The following is a 26,159-nucleotide window of genomic DNA, read 5'->3' as shown; positions in this document are numbered from 1 at the left end:
TCGAGTGCATTTGAAGTTCAGTCCGGAAGGTTTGGTTATAATGTTCTAAGTATTACCCATTGTTGGAAACCAGACAAAAAAATGCATTTTTGAAGCAATCCCCGTATTAAACGCTTCGTAGGCATCTATCTACTCATGGAGCTAATTTCTGCTACCCAGTTTGCGCGGTCCCATCAGAAGTGTTCTCCGGTCGTTCCAAGAGTCAAATACAGTCCACTCGAAGTTTTGAAGATTTACTTGGAACGATTCGGAACATTTTTTGGTCCTTCGAGCCGGATCATGTTCAGGATCGCCCCTGATGGCATGGATCGATATCATCTTCCTTCGATGAATTACCGCACACAGTCTTTCAACATTAACAATAAACTTAGTGGACTGTATTTTTACCTAACTAAAACTTATTACAATTAAATACTTTCCGACACAAACTATGGTCCCTTTTGGACTCCTAACTCTGGCCATTCAGGCCTCTGACTATTGCCGTTTGGGCCTCCGACTGAGGCCTCGTGGACTCCGATAAATCTTACTTGCTCCGATGATGTTTGGCTGGAAAAAAGGATGACTTGGGCTCGACCCTTTGGAAAAATCTCTTCGTGCCCGCACGGTTCTTTTTTAAACTCAAAATTAAGGTGTTTTGGTTCAAAACAGCACTTGAGTGGCAGCCCTCAACTTTGAGATCGACTGGGCAATCGCAAAACAAAGTTCTGATTGGCATACTCAAACTAAGTTCTGCAGCCGAACTCAGATGTATCCTTTTTATTCAAGAGCTGTTTATTTTCTGGGAATTAAAGGATGTTTAAAAATTTTTGCAACCGGATGTTGCTGTTCCGGTACATTGCATTGCAATTACAGAGTGGTGGAAAGTTTAAACACTCCCGGTCAAAACTACAAAGGAAACTTCCGGATGTTACTCCCACTGCACTGCCTCCATCCGAAAGATTCCGGACATTCCAAGTCGCTCACCATATGATGACAATGACGGACTCATTTGTACGCTGACAACGGCGGACATTCCATTATAACGTTCCTTCATAGTCTTCCGATTAGTTTTCTAAAACGACAAAATTTTGCAACGTGTTCATTGGTTGCTGTTTCGGTTCGAAGTGAACTCGCTAAATGTTTCCAGTCCAACAAAGAGAGTTCAATTTTCAGTTCATAAGGTCGAACTCAGCTTTGCTCGAAGGAAACAAAAAGCGAACAGTTTTGAGCAAGCAGTTCGAACTCCGTTTTGAACCATCGCAAGGAGGAAAAAGAGAACTTAACTTCAAGTTCATAGAATCGAACTATGTTTTGAACCTTTGTCAAACTTAATTTTGAGTTTAAACAAAAAGCATTCTGGCATTAGGGTGATCCAACGTGCAAGTTTGATCCAGAACATTGCGAAAAGTAACATCTTGACATTGAATTACCGTGGGAAATAGTAACCTTTTATTCACCGGTGGCGTCATCTTTCGGCGAACATTTGTACTATTGACTAATTGCTTCAGTTGGCTAATTTTTCAACATCTTTCCGTATCCCAATTGCTTCGAACATCGAGGAACCAAACCCCAGGTTCCGATCCCAATGTTCATCAAAACCAGCAGTTTAAGCAAATTTGGCAGCAGCCAATTAATTTGCCACGATTTGACCCCAAAGTCAAGATTGACATTTGCCCACCAACTAGATTTCTACTAGTGAATCATAAAGAATATGTAAACATATATGGAGTTCCCTAGAAAGTTGCATCCCAAAAGCGTATGGACGACGGTCGCCTAATGATTCTGTTTGGGGTTTGACCACGGAGATGGATCCGTAACCAGCAGCGGGCAGTCCCTCAAGTAATTGATCGAGAGCAAATTTACTTAGGGGTTATGCTTCCATTGCCGGTCGTCCTATTGAGAGGCGTCGATGTCGGTGACATCCGCTCCATTCATTGTCTTGAAAGAGGGTTTTTTTTCGTTAAATTCTCTGTAGCGATCAAACGAAGCCCTTGTTTGAGGATGCGGTTTTTTGGCATTTTTTTTCCTTTTTGTAAGAACTTTCGAATGGCAATAGAGATAGGACAGTTTGACTACGAAATTAACAGAGATAAATTATGAGACGATCGAAGTTCTGGCTGGTGGGGTAAATTCGCACTCCGTTAGTTGGTGTGGAGTGGGTGCGAGCTGGGATGAAAATCTAATATGCAAAGTCCGAAGCACTTTTTCGAACCTATTCCGGGGCTCAGGAACAAAAAGCTTACCGGGCAGCGTAGGTGGTTTGGGGCAACGTATTGCAGTTTATTTTCATCTCGACGGACGTCGCGTTTCGGACACGTTTCCATGTTAGTTAACTTGCACATGCACATGCACTTTTGGAATCGGGATGCACTCGAAGCGACACATCGAGGCTACTCGAAGGCAAAAAAGAGCCCCGGCTATTGAAACACGAATGCAAACACGCGAAAATTCCACATTCATCATGTCCGCAGCCCGCGTCTGGATCTGTGAGCGTGTATGTGTTTTTGGGGAAAATCGCCGAGTGGACAATCATCCGGGAGGAAAAAATTGGAGTCCAGCCTAGCCAGGTCACCATGGCCGCATGTTTTTTTTCCTGCCGTTGCTTCCGTCAGTGTTATGGACCAGGCACCGCGAGGCACAAATCCTTTTTGATGGGCCGTGTGGACATTTCACCAAAGAAGGTTTATCACGAGAGCTCTCGAAGCGGGCAGAAAAACGTGCACAAAAATGCAAAAATTCCAAAACTCTTCCACCCCTCGTGACGTGGACGGCATCCTAGGGAAACAAGGACCAGGGATTGAATTGGATAGGCCACAGGACACTGTGCGCGGATAGGCGCAATTCGGTCCACAAAAAAATCGGAAATAAATTGCATCCATATTCGGTTAGAATTAATAGCATTTGTTATTATGTCTGCTTTGTCACACCGTTTGCAAATACGGCGAGGGAGCGCATCTCGGTTTTGGATTCTTTTTTTTTGCCTGTATTCAGGCGCAGAAGAATGGGGATTGCACTCGCGATGGCCGCACGATGCACACGCAAATGCATTTTATGGTTCCCGTTGTCTCTCCCAACGTCTGGGTGGCGGCCCGAGGAATGGGATCTAGATACGCGGGAAGGCAGTTTTTGGACACTCGCTTCAATCATGCCTTACTCATTCCTCTGCCTGATGCGTCACGATTTCGCCACAACGTTCGCCTCACTTCACTTCTGCAAACAGCAATATCCCGCGCCGTATCCGGGAACGATTAATTCGGAGTTTCGGTCGAGTTTGGGGCGTATTTGTTTTTTTCCCTGGTTTTCGATCACATAAGCCGAGGCGTCGTTTTGAAGTGGGTAACGATTTGTGACCGTACATAGGCTCAGACATCTATGCACCGAACCCGGAGATAGCGGACCCCGGGATCCAGGCCGCGTTACTCGGCCGCGTTTTTGTCACCGGTCTGAAGTATGTAGCGCAAAATGTTGGAGTCCCTTCTGTGCGATAAAGTGCAATTGCAATTTAATGCCCATTGTACGTGCATGTGCACGGGATAGAATCCTAGCTGGACCCTTGTGTCACTTGATCGGCTCCCTAACAGACTCGGTAAAAAATATAAACCATCGAACTCGGAAGGGCACTCGTCTGTCTATTTTCGGTGTCTCTCACTTTGCACGTGGTCACCTCCTGCTCCCCATTACGACTGGAATTAGGAAAAAAAAGCTCAAAGTTCAACCAAGAAATCTGCAAAAATAAAAAAAATAAAAGAAAGAAAAATACAGCTGGTGCACCAACGAACGGCTTAACACTATTACGCTGCACCTTACCCCGGATCGGTTGTTTCTAAGCCTCCGGCTCCATGATCCACAGTGGACGATGGTCTTGGACGCCGTAAATCTTCAAAAGGAAGCGAATTTCTATGCCATACTTTCCCAAGATTTAAGCCTGTGCCTCCAAAGCTGAATCCTGTGCCCGACTGCCGGTTTGTGGTTATCGGATTATTGCCGTTTTCTTTCTGGCTCCGGTGCTAGTTAGTTTTCTCGGATTTAGTTCTGGACCGTTTATGGGCTTGCTCCTTGGCGCGGTCGATGCACTTGTTTTCAGATTTTTGTTTTTGGAACATGTGCCTGATGAATTTTGATTTTTATTTACTGTACTTTTGAGGGGGAAAGTTTTTTTTTTAAATGGAGTAGTCAATATGGCAGAATTGCAGTCCAAAATCCAAATTAGGAACCCCAAAAACTATCCAAAGCTGAACGTCTTCCAAGAATATCAGTCCGAGAAATCTAAAGTTTTTACTATTAGTTCAACAATTCAAAAATCGATTACTGCCGCATCATTCAATTGTTTTGGAACAAAGAATAAGAGACCAACAGAACGAGTCGCTCTTATTGCTTTCCAAAATTTTTCCTTCCTGGTCCAACAGAGCTAAATTTACCCCTTTCGAGTATTTTCGCTTGAAATTGGGATTCCTTCCAAACCGAAAGCTGCGGGATTTCCCCTGTTTCAGAGACAAGTGACCAGTCATAACGGATCAGTACTACATCGAATTCCCTTTAAAGTAATAATCTCAAAATTTAAAGAGAAAAAACAGTACTCACTGTAGGCGGATGGAGCTAGAAATTGATTTTTCAATGAGCTCCGCGTCTATCCAGTATAATGAAGAACGAATTTGATGGGGTGACGGATTTCAATTTAGATTTCAAGGTCAATCACTGGTTTGACATTCAACTCCGACTTCGAGGTGAACCGAACGGAAAACGTTGAAAAACCATTGAATTTCAGCATTGAAGAGTTTTCCAAAATAAATCTGAACTTTTAAGAGAAATGCAGTTTAGGCAAAAATGTTAACTACAACTGATATAAAATCGGTAATTTGTTTTAACAAAAAGTCAGAAATTCAATTCACTCCCAAGCAACCAAAAGTTCTATAAACAGTTAAGAAAATGCTTACTCAGCTTCATAATTGATCTGCAGCTAAAAATTTAAGTACTTGTTGAAACTTTCAAGTTCCAAAACAAGTCTAAATAACCTTCTATTCAGCTTCCAGCGCACTGTTGGCCAAAACCTGTAAAGCTCGGACAAAACTCATTTTTTAGATAAAAAAAAATCGAAATTTATATTTTTAGGAAACCAGATTGGTAGCGCATCTAAAATCTATCAAAAATTTTGAAAAATTTGATATTTTGAACAACTTAATAAGTAGGAAAAGTTGGGATGAAAATTTCGTTAAAATGAGAAACAAATAGAAGATTCCTTTATCGCTCTGTAAAGTACAATTCATTGATGACGTTATCCAAATACATTTAAAATTGTTGGAAATTTCTACAATTTTCATAAAAAATAATGATTTTAAATTCACAAAATACATTGTCTGAGATATAGTTAAAATAGAAAGTCATACACAGATTTTAACCAATTTCAAACATGTTGAAGTATACTTTTTCAGCAAAATTCCACATCGAGTTACATATTAAAATGAAGAAGAAGTTTGAACTAATGAAGAAGTTATTCAACTTTATTGAGGTATGTTTTGGGTGTTTATCTGAAACTCAAATAATTTTTCTCGGTTACTCGTTCTTGGAGTGGAAGGCTACTGATCAGTGTGTGATCTTTTTGATAGAAACAAATAGCAGTCAAATTATACTTTAATTTTTTTTAACTTTAATTACTTAAAAATTTAATTTTCTTTCATAACCGATTCCATTTTATGCGTAGATATAGGATATAATTGTTGAAGTAATGTTTTCGTGGCTTTTTTTTCTAAACTATTCCAGGGCATGAAATAACATGCATTTAATTGTAAACAGGGTTTATTTACAGCTTTATATTCATCAGTAGTAATCGAGTTTTTTTTTTAATTTTGGACTTGTACATTTTTCAGAAATCGAGCTTAACTTCTTAAAATGCTCAGTGAACGTAGTTTCTTCATCTAGTTCTATGGAAGATTCAAGGAAAAATTCAATAACGCTCATGCAATAACTACTCTAGGGTCGATTTTAAATTTTCTTTCTAATAAAAATAAATTCGATAGCTAGAATTAACGTATATAAACTTAAATCATGAGCGAAAGGCATTGGAAAAGCCCATTTACAGGAGCCAGAAAATGGCTACATTTCTTCTGTTTTTGTAGCCTAATTTATATTTGACACTGAGTAACGGCTAATGAAAGATCGTTGCAAAAATGAAATTTCAATGATTTTTAAATTTAAACACCAATTATAGGGGAGATGAGGGCATAACGAGCACCCGAGGCATAATGAGAAGTCCATTTTTCTACATAAGTACGTATTTTCTTAAACAAATTTTCATGAGGACTTGTTTCGTACTACCTATAGTATTAATTTTTCACCAAAAAAGAAATATCCTTTTCATATTTACAGAAATATTAAATAATAACCAGCTAGGTTCTCAAGTGACGAAAATATTATAATTTTTGAGCACCACCAAATAAGCTTTTATGACCTTTAAATCATGTTGATCTGAAATGTACGCACTGCAACATGATGTACACATTGTTTCTAAATTTTCAGCATCATAAAATTTTTGATTTTTCACTTTAATCAATTGTAAAACGCGTTTTTACTTTAATTTGTTCACTAGAGGCGAACAGAGCACTTTCAATGAAGGCATATTGAGCATTTTCTGCCGGAGAATCTAGCAGCGAATTCAACTCGATGAAGTCAATTGAATAATAGAGCTACAGCTTAACTTGTATCGTCTGACGATTTGGCCTATTGGTTAGATGTCGGAGAGGTAATCCGTAGACTCGAGTTCGATTCCTGTTCGAGAGGATTTTTTTTTGCACATACCATTCATGATTGATTATTTTTATTGTTACATTACACGGCTAATAGCATCAAAGCATCATCCGTCAAACAAAACACCAGAAACATAATGTATGAACATGTGTTAATTCTTTGAATTCTACAAACAGACCTAGATTATTTTGTTTTTGCTTTGTTTGATGAATCTACGCCTCACCGTTTAGTGCAATCATGATCATAAATGATAAATGAAGAAAAAAAAAATCACCTCCACCAGGAATCGAACTCGAGCCTACTGATTATCTCTCCGACATCTAACCAATAGGCCAAATCGTCAGACGATACAAGTTGAGCTGTAGCTCTATTACTCAATTGACTTCATCGAGTCGAATTCGCTGCTAGATTCCCGGCAGAAAATGCTCATTATGCCTTCATTAATGGTGCTCATACTGCCTCGGGGGGTTTCTCATTATGCCTCTACAGTGACTGGTTTTCAGTTTTCGGCAAATTTTTTAAAAATGCATTTTTAAACGTTTTTATCTACCTTTTCAAGTTTCATCCAATTAGACAATAGACTATTTGAGTGTCGGAACACGAAACAATGATGTAATTCACATATTACAGCTGTTCTCTATGGTTAAATAAGCATTTTCCTTAAGGTGCCCATTATGCCCTCATCTCCCCTATTCACTCTGTTGTGGTATGAGCCTACTTGGTTGAATGATTCAACTGAATCAAAGGAATCTTTCGATTGCTTCGATTCAGACCAATTATATAAAAGCTAATACACTGAAATGCTTAAAAAAAATCGAAACTATCATTAACTTTTTCTTGTTTCCAATCCTAACATACTGAGAAAAAAAATTTCATTACAAAGCTTTTTTTTGTTTTACTGTTTCCGAAAGCATTTATAGGTATTACGAGAAGTTTTTTTTTATTAAATTAAAATATTTTATACAAAACCTAAATTTATTCCGAACTTTCAAATATTACCTTAAAATCTTCAAATCATTTCAATTTTTTTTGTTTGGGTTGAGTTTGGAAGAAATTTTTAACATTTATTCTTAAAATTATGGAATTTTATGTTTTTTGTATAAATTAAGACGTAAACTTAAACGTGCTTATTTACTCTAAAATTAAAGTAAAAAATTGTTTGGAACCACCTGATGGATTTTTTTCGTTTTTAAGTTATCGGAATCAAGATAAGGTGAACTTATCATCATTCTACTGACGTTTATTATCATTTTTGCACCTTTCAAAAATGCATTAAAACATTGAGCATAAAAATCACCAACATATTGATAAGATAGCTTTCATTATGGTGAACATTTCATCCCAAGGCATTAAACCTCTATGATCTGATATAAAGAAGCTACGAGGCTTTGTTCAGCACAAAGCCTGTTCTGCCCCACTGTGCAGCGGCCTTTAAATCGGCTTCCAAAAATCCTAAAATGAGCAAAAAATTCTCTCTCTAACTCAATTTCATCCTAGGCCAGCTTATATGAAATCACCTTCTCTTGATTATCTATTATCTCAATGATGTGGTTTGACGAGATTTGTTCCATTTAGTACTTCTCAATTCCTTCTTTCCTACATTTCATGCCGCAGCCCGTGGCGTAGAGGATAGCCTTCAAGTCTTCTAAGCCAGCGGGTATGAGATTGAATCCCGATCAAGGCATACGTAGTACACTTTATGTGGGTTTTAGCATTTGTAAGATGCTAGCCATCATCATATCCTCAAAAAATGCACGCTTAGAGTTAAGAAAAAGGAATCTCTTCGAGGAAACATCAAGTTTCATTGAGACCTTGTGTTTGTTTGTGTTCGTCTGAAAAAAAAAAAACTGCAAGCAATCATATTACTTATTGAAAAAAAAAAAACTTGCCCGGTTTGGGGATCAAACCCCGGCCTTCGTGGTGACAATCGAACATGATATCGCAAGGCCACGCGAAGATGACTCGAAGTGGTGATATAATTCCGTAGCATATCTGCAGTCGCACTCGGCCAACTAGACAGCCACCCCGCCAGGAAGTTCCCGGCCAGTTGCTCAATGCACTTTTTGTGACTAAGAAAATCTCGTTTAGAGTTCTTCTGGGCACTTTTGAGCCCTTTTTGAATTTTGAGCGTACATATGAATCACTTTTGCAACTTTCAAGTTTTTCAATGAGTACATATAGTTCACTCATGGGAATTGGGAAAAATAAGTCACCTACAGCGTACATCTAAATCACTTTTGCTACTTTCAAGTTCATAAATGAGTCAATATAATTCACTCAAGGGAATTGGGGAGTTGTGTCTCTTTGTCAGCCAATATCCAACTTTCAAAGTCTTCATTTAAGTAATTGTGTGACTTTTGGTTGGTTGAATCAGTGAATGTCAAAATTCAAATAACCGATTAAAGAAAGTATCATAGTTTACAACAAAATGACAAATTCGCACTTTGAATACATAATTTAGAATCATAATTCGGGTTCATAGTTAAGAATTCTTATTCAATCATTAGGTTCTGAATCAGAATACAGATTCAAAATGCGAGTCTTAAGAACAAATTTAGAATGCAAGTTCTGAATGGTTAACTGATCTCAAAATTGGAATTCAACAGTGGATCTAAATGGAAGACGAAAAATCGATTCGAACCCTTAATTTAGACTGTCAACCCAAAAAAAAATCTAGCATAGTTTGAATGTCTCTCAAACCTTTGTGGCATTTTAATCAACGGAACTTCTTGAAGGAGTGCTTGCATTCATATAATTCAATTTGTTTTCCACAACAGCGCCACAGCAAAGGGCGCATAGCTTAAGTGACATTTAGGCAACCGGTACGCGCCAGAAGACGCCCGGTGCCGTTTGGGTTCAGCTTCTGACTTCGTTTCCTGTGACTTTCTTGTGAGACGCTACCGGCTGTCAAGAAATTTCCCACAATTCCCTTCAATCATACGACGACAACTGCGTATGGTTTGTGGTGGGTTATGGGCAACTGACGCCGCTTCAAGATTGTACCAGGTAAGATTTCCAGAGCAAGGAACGCGCGCGCGCTCAGCTGTAACCGTACGGCCGGCTGTTCAGAATAAGAAGCGACATTTAAACCTGGGGTAAAAAAAAACCAAACGTTGAACGTTGCTGCTTCACAAAAGGCATGAGGGTCTTTAAATTTTGAACTGCTTGATATGGTTTGAAAATTAGGGTGCAATATTCGTTCGCTCCGGTGCGATATGCGAACGTTTTTTTTTTTTTAATTTTAAGGGAAAAGTCGTTAGACTTTGGAAAGAAAAGTTTCTTTGGAAAACGACCGTTGGTGAGTTATTAGGCAGTTTTTTATTGTTTCGAATTTTCTTCCGGTGGGAACCGCGTGCCAGCCTGATCCGGTCGGTTGAATTTGACCGTTGGGCGCTTCTCGGCACTAATGATCCCAACTAGTGTCGTTTAAGATGCTCCGAGATTCCGTTGGAGCCAGCCATCTGTAAACATAGACTCTTGATTATGCTCCAACTAAGTCCTTCAGCAAACAGTGTGGAGCTTGACGAGAAATGCAAACTAAACGATGATGATGATGTCGTCGCTCAAAAGCAAAATGTCCACATTCATAATTGGCGTTTGCTAGCAAACACTCATCCCCCTAGATGGGCTGACAAAAATCTCCATTGCCGTGGTAACTACTATTGTACTCCGGGTGATGCTGCTCAGCTTACCCAGAATGGTTTTAGCGATGCACTACTAGCGTACTACCCGTGTGTCGTAGCTGATGAATTTTTAATTTCTCCGACAATGTGCCGGGTGAATGATGAGGATAATGGAGGTGGCAAGTGTCACTTACGGAGCAAGAATCCACTGGCCTGGAGGAAAACTTTCAGCCCGTGATTTTGAGTCAGTCAGATGGTTCCGCGAAATATTCGCCCGTTTCCGTTGGTTGATCGGCTCGGAAGGCGGCTGAAGGCGATAGAACGACATTATCTCACATAATGTGTAATGAATAGCGGAAAACAAAGCATGACAGCAAAGACCCCATACCTTCCACGGCTCAAGCTTGGGAAAAAACCAGAGACGCTGCTGATAGGAAGATGCAGAACCGGCAAATGATGGAGCACACGAGGAAAACAGAAGTACAAACATTTTCTCCCCATGTTGAAAAAAAATGCATCCTGTCGCAAAAAGGATGCATGTTATCCCGAGTTGCAACACAGACAGTTGGATGTGACGTTCTTGCCGAGGCGTGGAGTTCACGTCTGGTTTAAATCAAAACGCTCTCAGCTCTATGGCTCTATTTTGTGGAATGCCGGTACGGTACAACCTTTTGTTTATGCTTTGAAAAATCACGTCAAATGGGTGTAATTGTGCGAGCAATTACCTACTGATTAGACCATGATTGCTATGTTTCCTCAACTTCGCACTTGCACTTTCCTAGTTGCAGTTGCTTGAGCGGCATCGTCTCAGAAATAAGCCCGAAACCTAAACTATTACATCTAACACCGGCACGAGTGTCTATCGACTAGCTCCTTCCAAGAAGAGGGCTCGTGTTGGGGCTCCACAACTGTAAAGTGGCCATTTCCGCTGTGAAGTTCCGGCCGCTGGAGCCAAGCAGCCACCCTGCGGGATCACGTGAGTGCACTCGTTTCACACTTGAGCGCCTTCAAGTAGGCTCCGCCAGTGTCGTTTCGGTGTCAACGCCTACGCTGTCTCTCTCCCTCTGTATGTCAACGATGTCGGATGCCAGAGGTGTTGGAAGATGCCGCATCGGGACCGTAAGCCTACCTAGTTTGTGCACTTGACGGTGTGACAGGAAAGCGTCAGACCGTCCTGTGCTGTTGTCGCGGTTGCATAGATGCAGGCGCGATTCAAGTGCCACTACTAGTTCCAAGTTTTCACTCAAGGACCACAATCACACATCCACTAACCCGCGGATATTTGTGGCTGAGCTGCATCGTCATAACAGTTTAATTGCCATTATTACTAAGGCTGGTTAGAATAATCTTCGCGACTAGTGCTAATTACGTTGAACCAAAATGGCAAATCAACGTTGCATCGAGCATAACGGTTTCTTTTTCCAATCGTTTATTCCCGGCGAGCGCCTCTCTAGGGACAGCTGCAAGAAAGCAGAGAAAAGGCGCAAATCTTGGATTAAGTTTCTTCGATTTTGCCAAAAAAAACGGGAACAATCAAACCCCAGGTAGTCGGAAGAAATCTTTTGAGAGGGGAAAATCTTTAAGACGCAAGCTGCAACTGCATAGGCACCTTTCCAAGACGTTCGACTCGTTTTCTAAGACGGTACTTTTTTCCCATCAATTGCCAGGATATCCCCTCGTACAATTTCAAGCAACCGGCAGAGCATAAGTAACTTATGATTTCTTGCCGTCCTCTTTGGCTTTTCTATACAACTCGACAACAACAACAACCGAAGGAAACAACGACAAAAAGCTAGAGAACCAATGTAAATATCGGCACCAGGAAGGGTGATTTTTTCCCGCCGATTTCTCACACACAGTTCAACATTCGCATGGGTTTACTGGGAAACGGGTAAAGATTTCTCTTGGAGGATAACGATTATCCTGGTTCTTCTAATTTTTGTTTAACTTGTTTCCCAAGATTTTCCGTTCGGATTTACATCGTTGAATGAGATTAGTTGATCTTTTTTTTTTGTTGCCTCGGACAATCGTTGACCAAATTATTCTCTGTGTCTCAAGCAAGGTTGCCGAAATCACAGAAAAATCTGTATTATCACAGAATTTTGAGCAAAATTTCGTCACAGAATCTGTGTCACAGATCACAGATTTGTTTTTAAATTTTCAAAGAATTCACAGAGTTTCTAAATTTTGTATAGATTTCCAAAATTATAATTTTTTTTGTCATTTTCGACTTTTTATTTCTGAGTATAATTTATGAAAATATGAAAACAAGGTAATGTAAATTGATATTTTTCAGTTAAAACTGTAGGGAATTTCCATTTTGTTGATGTTTGACATGATTTTCCTATGAACTTCATAAAAAAGTGTCCCAGAAAACCGTCACAGAATTTTAGGTTCAAATCACAGAATTCGAGAATTTTTTTTGTCAAAAACACAGATTTTTTTTCGGCAACCTTGGTCTCAAGACGATTTGGAAGTTTTTTTTTATAGAGGAGATAAGGGCATAACGGCCACCTTGAAGGACACTTATTGAATTATAGAAAATTGCTTTAATATGTGAGTTACAACATTGTTTCGTATTCAGACACTTAAAAAGCCTATTTCTTAAATGGCTGAAACTTGAAATGAAGATAAAAACGTTTAAAAATAAATTTTAATTTTTTTTGCCGAAAGCTGAAAATCAGTCACTGTTGGGGCATAATGAGCACTATTAAACGGGACCCGATGAGCGTTTTCTGCCACCGAAACTAGCAGCGAATTCAACTCTATGAAGTCATCTGAATTAAGAGCTACTACTTGAATTATTTCACCAGACGTGTTGGCCTATTGGTAAGGTGTCGGAGAGATAATCAGAGGACTCGAGTTCGATTCCTGGTCGAGACGGCTTTTTTTTTGTTTACCAGTGATGATCGATGCATTTTGCACTAAACGGTGAGTCGTAGATCCATCAAACAAAGCAATAACAAAATAATGTAAGTCTGTTTGTAGAGTACATATAATTCACACATACATTATGTTTCTGGTGCTTTGTCGGATGATGCTACTAGCCGTATAATGCAACAATCAAAATATTCTATCATGAATGGTAGATGAAAAAAAAATCGCCTCGACCAGGGATCGAACTCGAGTCTTCTGATAACCTCTCGGACACCTCACCAATTTGCTAAATCGTCAGATTCAAACTAGTCAGTTCACTTCAACGAGTTGAATTCGCTGCTAGATTCTACGGCAGAAAATGCTCATCGTGCCCCGATCAATGGTGCTCTGTTCGTCCCAAGTCAAAAAGTTGAAGTAGAAACGCGGTTTAAAATTGATTATATTGAAAATTCAAAAATTTAACAATGGTGAAAATTGAGAAACAATTCATTTCTATTTTACACCGTTTTTGATGTTTTGTAGTAATTTTGGCTGTTTTTCGGTCTAGGGATTCAATCAAACAACTTAGTTTTTGAAATGCCTGACGTTTCGACCATTTTTTGGTGGTCCAATTCCCTTGAGAAAGACCACCAAACATGATCGAAACGTCGGGCATTTCAAAAACTAAGTTGTTTGATTGAATCCCTAGACCAAAAAATAGCCGAAATTACTACAAAATTGAGGAACAAAGTTACATCATGTTGCAGTGCGTACATTATAGATCGAGAAGATTTTACGATCGTAGAAGCATCTTTTACGATGCTCAAAAATTATAATGTTTTTGACACTTGAGAACCTAATTGATTTTTTTAAAAATATTTCTGTAAAAATGACAAAGAGATTTCACCTTGATGTTTCATTTATAGGAATTTAAAACTTAATAAAAGACTTTTAACCATAAGAACCACATTTAGGAAATGGTTCTATTATTTGAATTTAATCCTTTACAAAGCGTTTTGTGACACTAGATTAAAGATTTTCGTACCGTTTCCAGGGAATTCTACTACATCCAGATGGAGAAGTACGCCCGGCAAGCCGTCAGTGAAGGAATGAAGAACGTGGACGACATCCATGTCGGAAATGACAGCGAAATCTACCGTGTTCTCAACCTACACTACAATCGGAATAATCATATCGAGGTAAGTAGCGTGGAAGGATTCTAGGACACCAGATTTAAAAAAGTCGAAACTAGAAAAAAGATTCAAAAAACCATCCTCCAAAAAAAACAATTGGCTTGTCACTTATCAATTCCCCCCTTCTGCCATCGTTCGGCTTTCCCTCTACAGGTGCCCCAAAACTTCCGATACGTTGTTGAACAGACGCTGCGAGAGTTCTTCCGCGCGATTCAGAGCGGCAAGGACACGGAGCAATCGTGGAAGAAATCGATCTACAAAATCATCTCTCGGCTGGACGACCCGGTGCCGGAATACTTCAAGTCTCCAAACTTTTTGGAGCAGCTGGAGTAGATCGGCTGACGGGCCAACTCTGCTACTACGATTACTGTCGCCAATAATAGCGCAGTAACCACAGTAAAGACACCGTACGAACACAATCCGGGTCCCTGCGGACTTCGACAGTACCGCAGCTACCTGAAGACACCGAAACCTGCAAACACCGAATCAATAAAAAAAAAAGTAAAACCAAAATACTAAGGAAAAAGAGTAAATAATAAATTTAAAAGATAAAAAGTTACTTTATTCATTATAACATTAAAACAAATTATACAAAATTGTTATCTAAACAAATTTAAAGCAAAGCAAAAGAAATTTAATTTTAGAGGAAAGTAACACAAAGTATAAAATATATTGTTTAAACAAAACGAATCAACAACCAAGCAAAGATCCAACAAAGGAGAAAGAGAGATAGAGAAAAGAGACAACTAAACCAGAAACCAAAACCCTAACTAAAACAGAAACAAGCGAAATCAAGAAACAACATTTGTGGTTCCTATATAAACTGTAGTGTGCTTGCGTCCACGGAAAGAAAGCAACTGCAAAATTCAGTAAACATACAAAAAAAAGTACTTATAGACGATATACTCGCGTTTAGGCCTTCATTTCCAACAACAAAAGATAAAACCAAATTGAATCGATCCGCAAAATTCCATCTAAACTCATTTACACTATGCAAAATTGTAACCTTTCATCGAGAAAAAAAAAACAAAACATCGTCGAGAGAAAAGTAAAAAAAAAAACCATTGAAACAAAAACCTCAATTTTAAAAAGTAAAATATTACAGACGCACGGACATAAGTAAACAAAAACAAAGGACTCTAAATTTAAACCCAAGTGTTTGTCATCCACCAAAAACAACCTCAAGGAAAGAGCGAGAGCGTGAATGCGATAGGCCGAGATTTGTGTATTACCGATGGAATACGGATCGTAACTTTTAGTGGATTATCCATTCGAAGCTGGTAGGGCAGGAACGACTAAAGTGCGCGAGCAGTTGTGCGAAAGAGAGAGAATGAGCGATTAAGGTGTAGTAGAGCAACACGGAATAAAAGAGTTAGTCGGATCCTAGCAAACATGTGATAGCAACCTGAAGAGCAAACCAATAGTAAGCGGAAGAATGGAAAAAAACACCAAACACAAAATAGGTAAACACTACTAAATTTTTTTAAAAACAAAATAAGACGTGTAAACTGTATTGCAAGTCCAGGAAATCTAAATTGTTCGTTTCGGTCGTCGACGGAGGGAGTTCGGAAAATGTTTGAACAGAGCAAAACTGCAAGGAGAGGGGGGAAGGGATCATATTTTCGAATGTAATTAGTAAGCTTAAAAATCAAGAGGAAATATTTCGGCAGGCATTTTCACAATCCCCGTTCGTCAATGAATGGGGAGCTGCGAAGTGCATCCTAAACGTGTGAATTTTACGAAACACCTTAGAGGTGGAAATTATTTTTAAATATGTGATTGTTTTCTCGTATCTTGCTTTGACACTAACCAAAATTGAAGGAAACATAACAAAACATTGTGAATATTTTTCGGCGACAAGTGCTGGCGGGACAAACAATAACCAAACTTAAGCCGCAGAGATCAGGCTAAAAGATTTCGGCAAAGTACGTGACCGGCTCAGATCTCTCCAAGCCTGGAGGAAATACAACTCAAGTGTTACTGGAAGGTAAAGTTACACGCTGAACTTTCGTAGCCCAAAGCGCGCCATACTGTTTGTTTTTGAAACTTTTGTAAATATTATTTTTATTTATTGCTTTACCCAAAGAGAGAATAAGATGTAATAAATTATTGTTTATTTTTATTGTACAGAATTAATGCAAAATTTTTGACTATGAGAAAAGAACAAAAAAAAACGTTATTCTCCACTTTTCGGCTAGGTGCAAAGTTGTCAACTGTTTAGGTAGCAAAATTTGTTTTCGTTTCAATACGTTTCGGCACGGTTGGTAACGCAGAAAATATGTTTCGGACTTTTGACCACTATTATAGGTTCTAAATTGTATAGGAAAAATTTGCGGTTTTAGTGAGTGGGTTCGTTCGGAAACTTTAGAAAAAGGAAAAACGGGATGGAAAAGAAATGTGACGCCGCTTGGTAACGTTTGTTCACGTGACGCCTCCAACCTAACGCGATTTGAGTCGGAAAAACGTACAGCATTGTTAGAGAATCAAAATTGCTCTTTCGACAGGAACCAATCGAAAAATAAAAACCAAAATTGTAGATAGTCGTGTTTGTGAAACGATAAAACCCTCTATCTAACCTTTTGAACCTATTAAATTAAAAATTAAGGTATGGCAATCCAAAGTAAGGAAAACAAAAAAATAACATTCCAATTAAGGCGGTATTTTAGGGAAACTAACTTATTCAGAATATACACATTTATAAGCTTCAGATTTCTGGAATAAGATCTGATCTTGAAGTCTAGAATCAGACCAGATCTAAATTTAAAAATCAATTAAAGCGCTCGTTTTTTTTAAATGTATTTTTCTCTGTTATATATTTGAAATCAGGACGTCGCTTTCCGGAATGGCACTTTCCGATTCAAGGCGCGGGACTAGATGATCTTTCGAAATTGGTACAACCATACAAACTTTTAGGCAAATTCCATAAAACTGAAAAAAGGAAAATATCAACAACAGCAAGCTCCGATTCGGCCTTCACTGGAAAAGATCTTCCCGGAGGATCGGCAACTACCATTCCGGACGGCATACGAAACCGTAAATTGGGCAAACAGAATGGTGGCGCCAAAAAAAACTAATTATACCAAAGTAAATTTCAACTAGGAGAAGTATTCACTAGTCTCTTTGTAATTAAAAGTATTGCGTTTACTTAAATAGTACCTTTGTTTTGCGTATTCAAACACACAAACACGAGCGAGAGAGCGAAACCATTGTTGATTGAAACCATTGGTTCACTGAAACCTGCTTATTTATTGTGAGTCTATTTAGAGTTAAACGAGATTCGAGGGGTTTTTTTAACAAAAGGAGTAAGGTACAAAACAGTGTACATTTTAGAATGTTCGATGAAGCATTACAGTAGCATTAGCAATTCCAATAACTTTGGTATACATATGGTTTTTAACAAATTCACACGTCAGTCTGAACGAGGCAACGTGAATTTTGCATACATTTTAAAGGTGAGTTCCCTAGTCTTGTGTAATTCAGTTTAAAGTTTCTGCGGGAAGGATAGGTACATCATAAGAAACATTAAAAAAACATTTCAGGCGTATTCAAAATAACGATATATCAATTCGAATGCGGTTCTCAAATTGTGTAACTAAATTAACCATTTCGTGTAAAAAGATATAAGTAAGTTATTGGTAAGAATTGAGGTATTATTTTATATGATAAAAAATCATGTATATTCATTTATTTAAATCAAAGAAAAACAAAGAAAAATATGAATTATTTTTTGTAACTAAATTATAAATATTATCTATAATTGACACTAAAGGAAAATGTACAAAAAATAATAAAATCTGAACGTTTGAAAAGTTAAAATCAAAATTTTTATAATTTCCGAAAACTAATTGGCACAAACAATCCGTTTATTTGTTGATATTTTTTTTTAACAATAAACCTTCCGTTTTTTATGTTTACTATGGATACTTATAGTTTTAAACAATTAACAAAAAAGAGAGAAACACAACTCAATCTACACCCTTCGGACAAGTGTATGTAGTTATATCATGCCTTCAAAATTTTAACGACAATGTAACTGAAATTGTGATATTAAAAATATAGCTTCTCTCGCCGGTGAAAGCTTAGCCAGTTTTTGGAACCGGTTGTGGAATTGAATCGGGTTATCTAGCCGTTGTCACCCGTCGACGCGTGGTTCCTAGTAGCTTTACGGAAAATCAACCTTCATATATCCGCAACGAACGATTTCGATGTTTCGTATAGGTCATGCCGCTTTGTGGGAATAACCCTGTACGAACCATCGGAAGCGTGCGTCGTTCAAATGCAGTGCTGTGATCGTGAGAAATTGATTAACAAAACTAATGACGGGTGACCAGGGTTGCCAACTTTTCATTCTGGAACGGTTTTTGACAAACGGAAGGCTACGATCACCAGGTGCTGAGGAGAGTAGTAAAAATTAAGGATAATCAAACTTTTGGTATCGCACTTACACGGAAAGGAAGTAACAAAATTAGTCGACTATCCGTCGAAACCATTCACAAACTTTTGGATATTTTTAGGCGCGTGATATATTTAATCAAACGAAAAAAAAGAATTAACCAAACAACTAAACTAAGAAACAACCAATCAACATTTTTGGGCGATTGACATGCTAAATTTACCGACTTTTTGGTGACTACAGTACAGAAACGAAACAACCGGACTCGAGACTTCTTTTGGAATGAAAAAAAGGCATTCTTCCGTTGATTATGTGTATGTTTGAAATGTTTATTTTGACGTTGAATTCGGTGATTTTCGTCGAAGTTTTCCATGGAGTTTCGGACTCGGAAGTCTGCGGATTTCCCTGCTTGGTACCCGTTAAGGGTTGCTTCCAGTGAAAGCAGTGGCCCAGCGCTTCGTGTTCCAGCAAACTGTCATGAACTCACACATACACAGAACAAACATAATACAGCATAAATGAAAATAGATAAGGCATTAGTTCATAAGCAACTCTCAAACATACAGCAGATACAATATAAATGGTAGTGTTACATTATATTTAATTATTCAAACCAAAATACAACTTACTCTTATAATCAGTGTGTTTTAACCAATAGCATTGCAAGCAAACAAACAAACAATAGCCTATTCACATCAAAATAATAACCAACCAACCATGTGACAAATGACAGATTTACAGTTGTATCACGAATACTAACGCTGGCACTCGAAGGAGCGCTTGCTAGAATGCTGGGCCACAGTCTTTGGATTCCGGGAATTATGAGACAGTAGGAAAAAAAAAGAATAAAGGAAACGATAAGTCCCTCATCCAGTGGATTTCTATTCCAAGCGATTAGAATCCTTGAGATCTCTTGGGGACGATGTGACTTTGGCATTTCGAAGCATAACTTCGTCACTATTTCTCGTAACTACATAAATCAACTGCATCACGTCGCTTTGGCCGTCATAGGAGTGCCTTCCGGTGTGTGAGGCTTTTTGCCAAAAAAAACCGCGCCTCCCATGACTACCGAAGACGGAAGTTGTGGAATTCTGTGGTTTTGCGCGATTTTCATCACGGTCCATAACTTACGATCCCACTCGACAACATTCGACGTTTGGTAGTCGCTGAACGTAATCTTTTAACATCTGAAGTGCGAATATGGTGGGGGCGTGACAGCAGACGATCGTGAACTTGAAGGCGGCGAACACATTGTCCCACGAAACGCTCTCGCTGCTGGTTCTTCGAAGCCGCTGAATGACTTGGTGGACTTGACTGTTTCGCCCGGCAAATAAATCGAGATCTTCCGCGAAACGAGTGCGCCCGATTCCGGACCATCTTCGATAACGATTCCCGGTTTTCCGATTCTTTCCCGGACACCCTCCAACGTTTAGAACAAATCCAAGACGACTGTGAAAACTCTTTGACAACTTCTGGAAATTACCGAAGTTTTAACAATTTCTACCAATAAATTTCAAACATACTTTTGTTTTTCTTATTCATAATATTTTTATTCAAATTAATTATAAGTTTTATCTCCATGAATTTCTATCAATTGGCGTGTGAGTGTTTTTCTGAAATCCAATCGGCAAAATAGAAAGGTAAGTTTCAAACAAAATTCTAGCCTATCCCTGCTAAACAAAAAAAAAAGGTTTTCATCGAGAAATTCTCGGAGCAGTTTTATTCTCTACCCCATTGGCAAACAACTTGATGCTATTTTAAACTTATTTATTTTTTGTACAACCCTAGGTAAAACCAAAACCAACATCAGTTCTAGCGGGGCCACGCATCGAATAACGCTTAGCACATATATCAAACGCTTGCGCGCAAACGCTTCGACGAATGCATTATGCTATCGACATACATACCTTCAGGCGTTTCAAACCGTTAGCACAGTAACTCTTACAAAGAGACAAAATATCAACTCGAATCGATTCGGTTTAAAAATCTACCTTGCAATAGTTCAAAACACTGATGCAGCGTTTGCGTGTGCTCGGTTTGCTGTTATTCGCCCCCCAAGAACTTGTATATAATAACTAGGATTTTTCTCATCCAAATTGTAGTGATTTCTCTTTTAGGCACTGCGAAATTTTTAAACATTTGTTGTAGAATCGCTTAGACAACACCTAAATAAGTTGCATTCAAACAAAATTCTGATATGCATATGATTTGCATATGTACCTTACACATCCTTACTCGAGTGCAATTAGGGCCGCCTTAAAGGCGGGGCGTGAAAAAAAGGCAAAAATAACAACGCAACACCCCACGCGATATGATTTCGTAACTTTTATTGAACGTTGTGTGTGAGAGGATTAATTTAAACATAGTTTTAACTTGAAAAAAAAAAACTATTCGAAACTGGAAAAAAAACCCAATTGACATAATCTGAAGTAAGGTTAAAAAATAACAAAAGAAGCACCCGCAACGTACACAAGAAAAAATGACAGACACTAAATAATTTACAGAAGGAATCATACAAGATTAAATTCATTTTTGAAAGGGCTACCGCCTTTATCGGGTACATTTCTCAATTATGAACTCCAACGGAAAGCCTTCGCTGGGATTGATTTAATTATTTTAACCAGAACAATAGAATGGTTGAAATATTTGTTTCCCTAAAACTGATCAGAATAGTTTTTTTGCACTAACAAAGTGTTGCCAATTATTTACAGATGTGATTACATTCCGGAACACAAAACTCTCCAAACCTGACAGCCTCGGAGCTGAATTGGAGAGGGAAAAATTCCTTGCAACTTCCATCCAAGCAGCCCGGATATGGTAGCATTCAGTTTGAATGTGTCATCCTGATTTGAAAAGTTAAAAAGGGTGTTCCACCTCAACCGATTTTTATAAACAACTCAATCTCACCCAAGACTTGGTGCGAGTTTCATAATGGGAATATGGTCTCGAAATTTTGGCCAAGCTTTTAACTTAGTTTCTAAAGGTATTAATAAGAGAGAACTCGATATCTAAAATATAAGTTTCGATAAAATCAACCAATGGCAATACAGTTTACAGTACCCGAGTTTAGGAAAGTTCGGATTTAAGGAAAAAACCAAATCCAACCTATTGCACGGTGATCACATGAGAACAATTACCACTAAAAATAGGCGCAAACGTATCTGGTGCAACAAGCATTCCAAAATAAAAGCACTATTCGGAAACGGGAGCAAAGCGGCGAACAAGGAGTAGAAACATACGAATAATACCTTAGAGAATCGGTTGAACATTTTTGACATCGTTTGGTGTTATCTTTGGATAGTAAAACGCATTTGGCAGCAATATAACTCGTTCGAAAACTGTTGACAAAGTAAGGAATAAGTAAGTACCATTTCCGGATTCTTTGATTTTATACTTTTGCAAAAGAAAAATGTGTTTGTCAGGATATGAATACCAGTTACAATACCAACAACTATACAATAGAACTAGAACAACCAACCATAGACAGAAAACAGGAATAACAACAACCATACAGGATACAATCATCGATACCAATAGAACGGCGTCGTGGCCAAAAGCCAGCCACGTCATCAGATTCAACAAATCCGAACTAGTCACATACACACACCGAAATAGAAAAACTTCAAATAACGAACTCAGGGAATAATGATGCAACCATTCGATACTTTCATATACTCCTCAGAGGTACTATTTTGTCTTTATTTTTGACAGATTGTAATAGAAAATAATAATAATCCTTAATTATCGATAAACGAATTCAAATTCACATAACAAATAGCCGAAGTAAAAAAAAAACAAACCATATATAATCAGTGCATGTATTAACAGTAAATCAAGCAATTCCAAAAAAAAGTCATTGTATAATAACAAGCTAACTTCCCCCTAATCGCCAATTCTACACTATTGATAGAGATGCAAAAACCAACCCCGGAAACGGTTACGGTCGTTGAAAAGACAATAATATCCCACTCACGGATCGACACTTTACGGATCCCAACGACGAAGTAAGAAAATTTCATGATGCTCATCACCACAGCAAATAAATAAATGAAAACTTTTTTCTAACTTTCTACCAGCGCAGAAGCGAACACGATCTCTTTAAAGTGAAGAACAAAAAAAAAGTACAGCATTTAAATGCTGAGAGTTCTGCAAAATAAAAACGAGAAATAACCCCAATTTCAAACAGCTTAATTGGAAATTGCAGAACTAACCAAGAAAACATCCACAAAAACACAGAAAGTTGGAAAAGTGGAAGAAACATTTTTTTTTCTTATAGGTTTCTTATGATTTGTAATTAAACGAACTAAAAATTGAAAGCAAAAAAGCTGATTACATATAATGCAAGCAGAAGATACAATGAGATAGAACCAAATTTAAATCAACACCATTGGATGGAACCTGCTTGATAATTTAAACAAGTGAATATGGAAAAAATAAGTATCAACATGAAAATACCCAAAATCAAAAAACGAAATTTCGAAATTCTATCAGAGCCCAAATTAATCCATTGGAAAACAATTGGCTCAACGTCTGTGAGCCAAACAGGCAAACGGACAACGGAGAAAGTAAATTATTGTGGAGCAAAACCTTAAATTGGAGAGAGAAAGATTGGAGAAATTAGCGTCAAGAAATATCAGAGAATCATGTATATACGATACAAAAATAAAACAAATGAAATGGGAATCCACCAGAAACAACAACAACTCTAAATTTAATAATGCGGATGAAAAATTAACAACGCCTTGGTTATAAACCGTTTGGCCGTGTGCAATTGAGACGACGTTTATCCAAATTTTTAATCCCTTTTGTTCTATTGGCAAAGTTTAACTAAATTCAAAAACAAAACTTCAAATTGGGCAATATTGTTTGGAATGCTATCTTTCAAATGGATTGAAATATTATAATGAAGAAAAAAAATAAAAAAAACACAAAAAAAATCTGTATAAATTTTTCAATGCATTATTCTACCTTGATTATTCGATATATTGATTATTTGAATTGATTGAATTCTCATTTATTCGTTCTAATATGTAAGTAAATGCAAAAAATTTAACAACCATAAAAATTGTAATATTAAAAAAAATCTCCGTGACCCGGCAACGGGCGGACACTGAACTGAACTGTCACAACGTGCAAACCAGTGCAGTGCGCAGTTCGGCCGCGTAGTTGCGCACATCGTACGCAATCTGACCCACCCATTTCCGATGATGAGAGCCTCCCCATCCCAAAGTTGTCGAATGGCTCCCAAACAAATAAAGGAAATAATGCTGGTAACGATGGCAAACAATATAATCGACCCTATTAGAGTTTTCCTTTAAAAAAAAAAACAACCATAGCGCGACCTCCGGCCGAATGGGCGTGGCCAAATGGGGCAAGTTCGCTGCGTTCACTTTCAGCAATCGCTATTTTCCCGATTTAAAAAGAAAAAAGATCCTACAAAAGCCTGTCCGTCAATGGACAACTGCAAGAAGACCTAGCGATGTGTCCGTCCTTGGTGGGTTCACAGCCATACAATTCACATACTTACACATTTAATGCAGAAAAAAAGATTTAACATTTAAAATACCATTTCAAGTTATAACGAAAAAGAAAATCTGATCACAAAATTTAACACAAAGAGCAAACAACAAATTCCAAAATAAGCAAGTTTCGGAACACCCGCTTCGCTGGATTCAATCCCGTGATAGGGTGGTGCCGAAGCTGGAATGTATTTATTTCAAATGGAAGAAAAATCTAAACCACGCAAATCTTAATGGATCACAATTAGCGAGAAAAAATAACACGAAGAAAATCGTTTGGCTAATCACTTTTCAAACAGTCTGGCTAATGAAGAACAAAAACTAACCATCTAGACAAAAAAACGGAGCTTTCGATTCCATCAAAAAAGAAAATGACCAGAAAAGATCCAAACAGCAAAATAAAAAAAAAAATACCGAAACATTTGAGCAAAATCAACCTTCTTCTCAGTTATCGAACAGGATAAACCGGATAAATGTGTAACATCTGAACTTGATTTCGAGTCGTGCTTTAGTTTTACACATTAAACACATAATAAATAAACTACTAAATTCAGGAGCAAAACAAGGAAACCAAAAAAAAATCTAATTTGGAGTAATTTCCTTTTCGCCTCCTAGCCCAGCAAAAGAGACGAAAAACTCCACAAGGAAATTGTTCACTTTCGGCCAACGTTTGTCACCTTGAGTTTTCTGAATCGCTATTGTTCACCAGTTTTTAAACAGAACCAGAACCAATTTAGTTGAATCAACAATAGAATTTTATACAGATTGCTGAGCAGATTTATGGCGGTGTTGAATTCCTTGCGATGTTTGGAGGCAAATTTCGAAATTTACCACAAAAAAAATCACACTTTCCCGGCTCTAATGTGCGTTTTTGAACGACTCCTCTTAGCATTCAAAGCGAAAATTACAATAAATTGAACACAACATTGGCTGATACAGTTTGGCCTAGCGAGGAACGCATCGGTAAATTTGCTCAGAATATATAAAATGCACTGGAATGATTTTTCATTGTTAAACGAATAGCAATTATTGATTTCCAATTGAGTAACCATCCTTAGTTTTAGCCAGAAACATGAATATATCATATATAAGAGAAAAAAAAAACAAAAACAGTAACGCATTACATATTTCGGAAGTAACCAAATATTTCTAGAATGCTCTCGAATATCAAAAACTAACAACACTTAGCATTCAAGTAATGCTAGTTTGAAAATAATATCTGAAATTTTAACAGGAGAAAACCCTCACATAGTTGACCAGAACAACATCTCTGATCAACGATTTATCAGCGATTAAACAGCAACTATAACAACCATCAAATCTAATCACGGAAGGAGTGAAGTATACCTACATCCCCAGGTCAGGAACGACGCTTGCAACATCTGGAAAAGGAAAACAATCCAATCGAAACAAATTTTCACTTCTATTTTTTGCAATAGTAAAAAATATATTCTCATTCATCTGACGGCATCCCTCAGCCGCAGCTCTGGATGGAAATATATTGAACAAAGTTTTTAGTTTGCAATAGAAACCGGAAAATTACGATCAAGCCAGCCGGCCAGCTGGAATTGGTGCGGTTCGTGCGTCGAGATCTCTCAATAGAATAGACCGTCGAACGAATCGCCAACCAGATCCTGGTCGAACGGATTTGGCCGTATGTTATCATACGACAACAATACCAAATGACAATTTTATTTCTCATAATTTTTCACTCAAACCAACAGCAACAACAACAGCAACAGTAAAAATAACCTGCAAACAGCATCAATTCAAACAATAAACAAAGCAAATCCATTGGCGCCCACCATCTTGTCCAATGTGAAACAAAAACGACCATCAGATTTGAATAGATTCA

The 26,159-nt window shown here is 38.0% G+C and overlaps 1 protein-coding gene across 4 annotated transcripts in view; it reads left to right on the top strand.

The window, feature by feature from the left end:
- Positions 1-26,159, top strand: part of LOC129749654 (homeobox protein prospero) — a 246,547-nt gene that overhangs the window by 193,927 nt on the left and 26,461 nt on the right. For all 4 annotated transcript variants that reach the window (XM_055744859.1, XM_055744929.1, XM_055744720.1 and 1 more), the window contains 2 exons: positions 14,254-14,398; positions 14,546-26,159. The exon at positions 14,546-26,159 is cut by the window's right edge and continues 26,461 nt beyond it. In XM_055744859.1, coding sequence (XP_055600834.1) covers positions 14,254-14,398; positions 14,546-14,725 — 325 coding nt within the window. In that variant the 3' untranslated portion in view covers positions 14,726-26,159. The remainder of the gene's footprint in view (positions 1-14,253; positions 14,399-14,545) is intronic.

The sequence above is a fragment of the Uranotaenia lowii genome, chromosome 1, assembly GCF_029784155.1.
Source record: "Uranotaenia lowii strain MFRU-FL chromosome 1, ASM2978415v1, whole genome shotgun sequence".
Taxonomy (NCBI): domain Eukaryota; kingdom Metazoa; phylum Arthropoda; class Insecta; order Diptera; family Culicidae; genus Uranotaenia; species Uranotaenia lowii.
This window is presented reverse-complemented; position numbering and strand designations above follow the sequence as displayed.